Source organism: Penaeus monodon, chromosome 15 (genome assembly GCF_015228065.2).
Source record: "Penaeus monodon isolate SGIC_2016 chromosome 15, NSTDA_Pmon_1, whole genome shotgun sequence".
Classification (NCBI taxonomy): domain Eukaryota; kingdom Metazoa; phylum Arthropoda; class Malacostraca; order Decapoda; family Penaeidae; genus Penaeus; species Penaeus monodon.
Window position 1 is genome coordinate 36,962,544 of NC_051400.1, and position 1,196 is coordinate 36,963,739.

The window sequence follows — 1,196 nt, forward strand, 5'->3', positions numbered from 1 at the left end:
ACTTCTTCTCTGGGTTCTTTCTCAGGAAAGATTAATTTGGTCTTACTCTGTTCAGATAGACATTGGCTGGATCATGTAGTAAACACTTTTCTCTATTTTTGCATATTTTCTCAAGAAAACATGTATGAACACAAGATGGATATTAAAGGAGGAGGCGAGTACACAACCTGAGTTTCAGAAATATATTTTTTTTCACTATTTTCTTTTTATTATAACTCAGAAACTAATGGATAAAAAAAAGTAGAATTAGTACTTCCCAAGAAAAAAGAAAAGAGTAAAGGATTCCCCTAAAGGTAGATGAAGGAAGAGATAGTAGAGAGAGTGATATATTTTTCACAAACACTTCATATGAAGCAGTTATAGTAATACTGACATAAATTCTAGTTTTTTGTTTTCCTCTCTTCCTCTCCTTCATCCTTATTTTTTATACCACATATACTGGCCGCAAAAGATCTCTTCATTTATATAAAAAATGTCTTATGGATAAAGAACTTCTGGGAAAGAATTGTTAATATTAAAATCATAGATGGTATACAGTATTATAAATATTTAATGGGTGCATCAAATTACATGTTTCTTATACAAGCTTTTCTTGCCTATTCACAGAAGGCACAGGTCGCCCTCCAGAGGTCACGATAGAGACTATGACCCCCTGGACAGATATAGGAGCCGTGACAATGACAGAAGCAGGCCATACATTAGTGACAGAGAGAGGCCCTACAGCAGTGACAGAGAGAGGCCCTACGGCAGTGATAGAGACAGACCCTACAACAATGACAGAGACAGGCCCTACAGCAGTGACAGGGACAGACCCTACAACAGTGACAGAGACAGGCCCTATAGCAGTGACAGAGACAGACCCTACAGCAATGACAGAGACAGGCTTTACAATAGTGAAAGAAACAGGCCATACAACAATGACAGAAGCAGGGAACAGGATCAAATTAGCAGTTACAGTAGCAGAGACAGGAGTCCCAGGCCAAGTGGCAGAGGTTTTGGTGGAGGATCACTTGATTTCAGTAATCCCATGCACAGAAATAGCAGCTTGGAAAGGGTACTGGATCCTATGCCATCCATACTTGGAATGAAAAGGTAAGCTGAGAAACAATTTTTGGTCTGTGAATGCTTTACCATTTTGAGAAGTTGAGCCTGTATGTGTAGATATGCATTTTCAGTAGATACCAGAGTGTAACTCT

General features: G+C 38.8%; 1 protein-coding gene across 1 annotated transcript in view; it reads left to right on the plus strand.

Moving 5' to 3' along the window:
- LOC119582005 (pre-mRNA-splicing factor 38B-like) overlaps window positions 1-1,196 on the plus strand; it is a gene marked incomplete in the record, with an annotated part of 22,032 nt that overhangs the window by 14,478 nt on the left and 6,358 nt on the right. Inside the window, 1 exon segment of the mRNA XM_037930201.1 lies at window positions 607-1,092. Within this exon segment, the coding sequence (XP_037786129.1) occupies window positions 607-1,092 (486 nt within the window).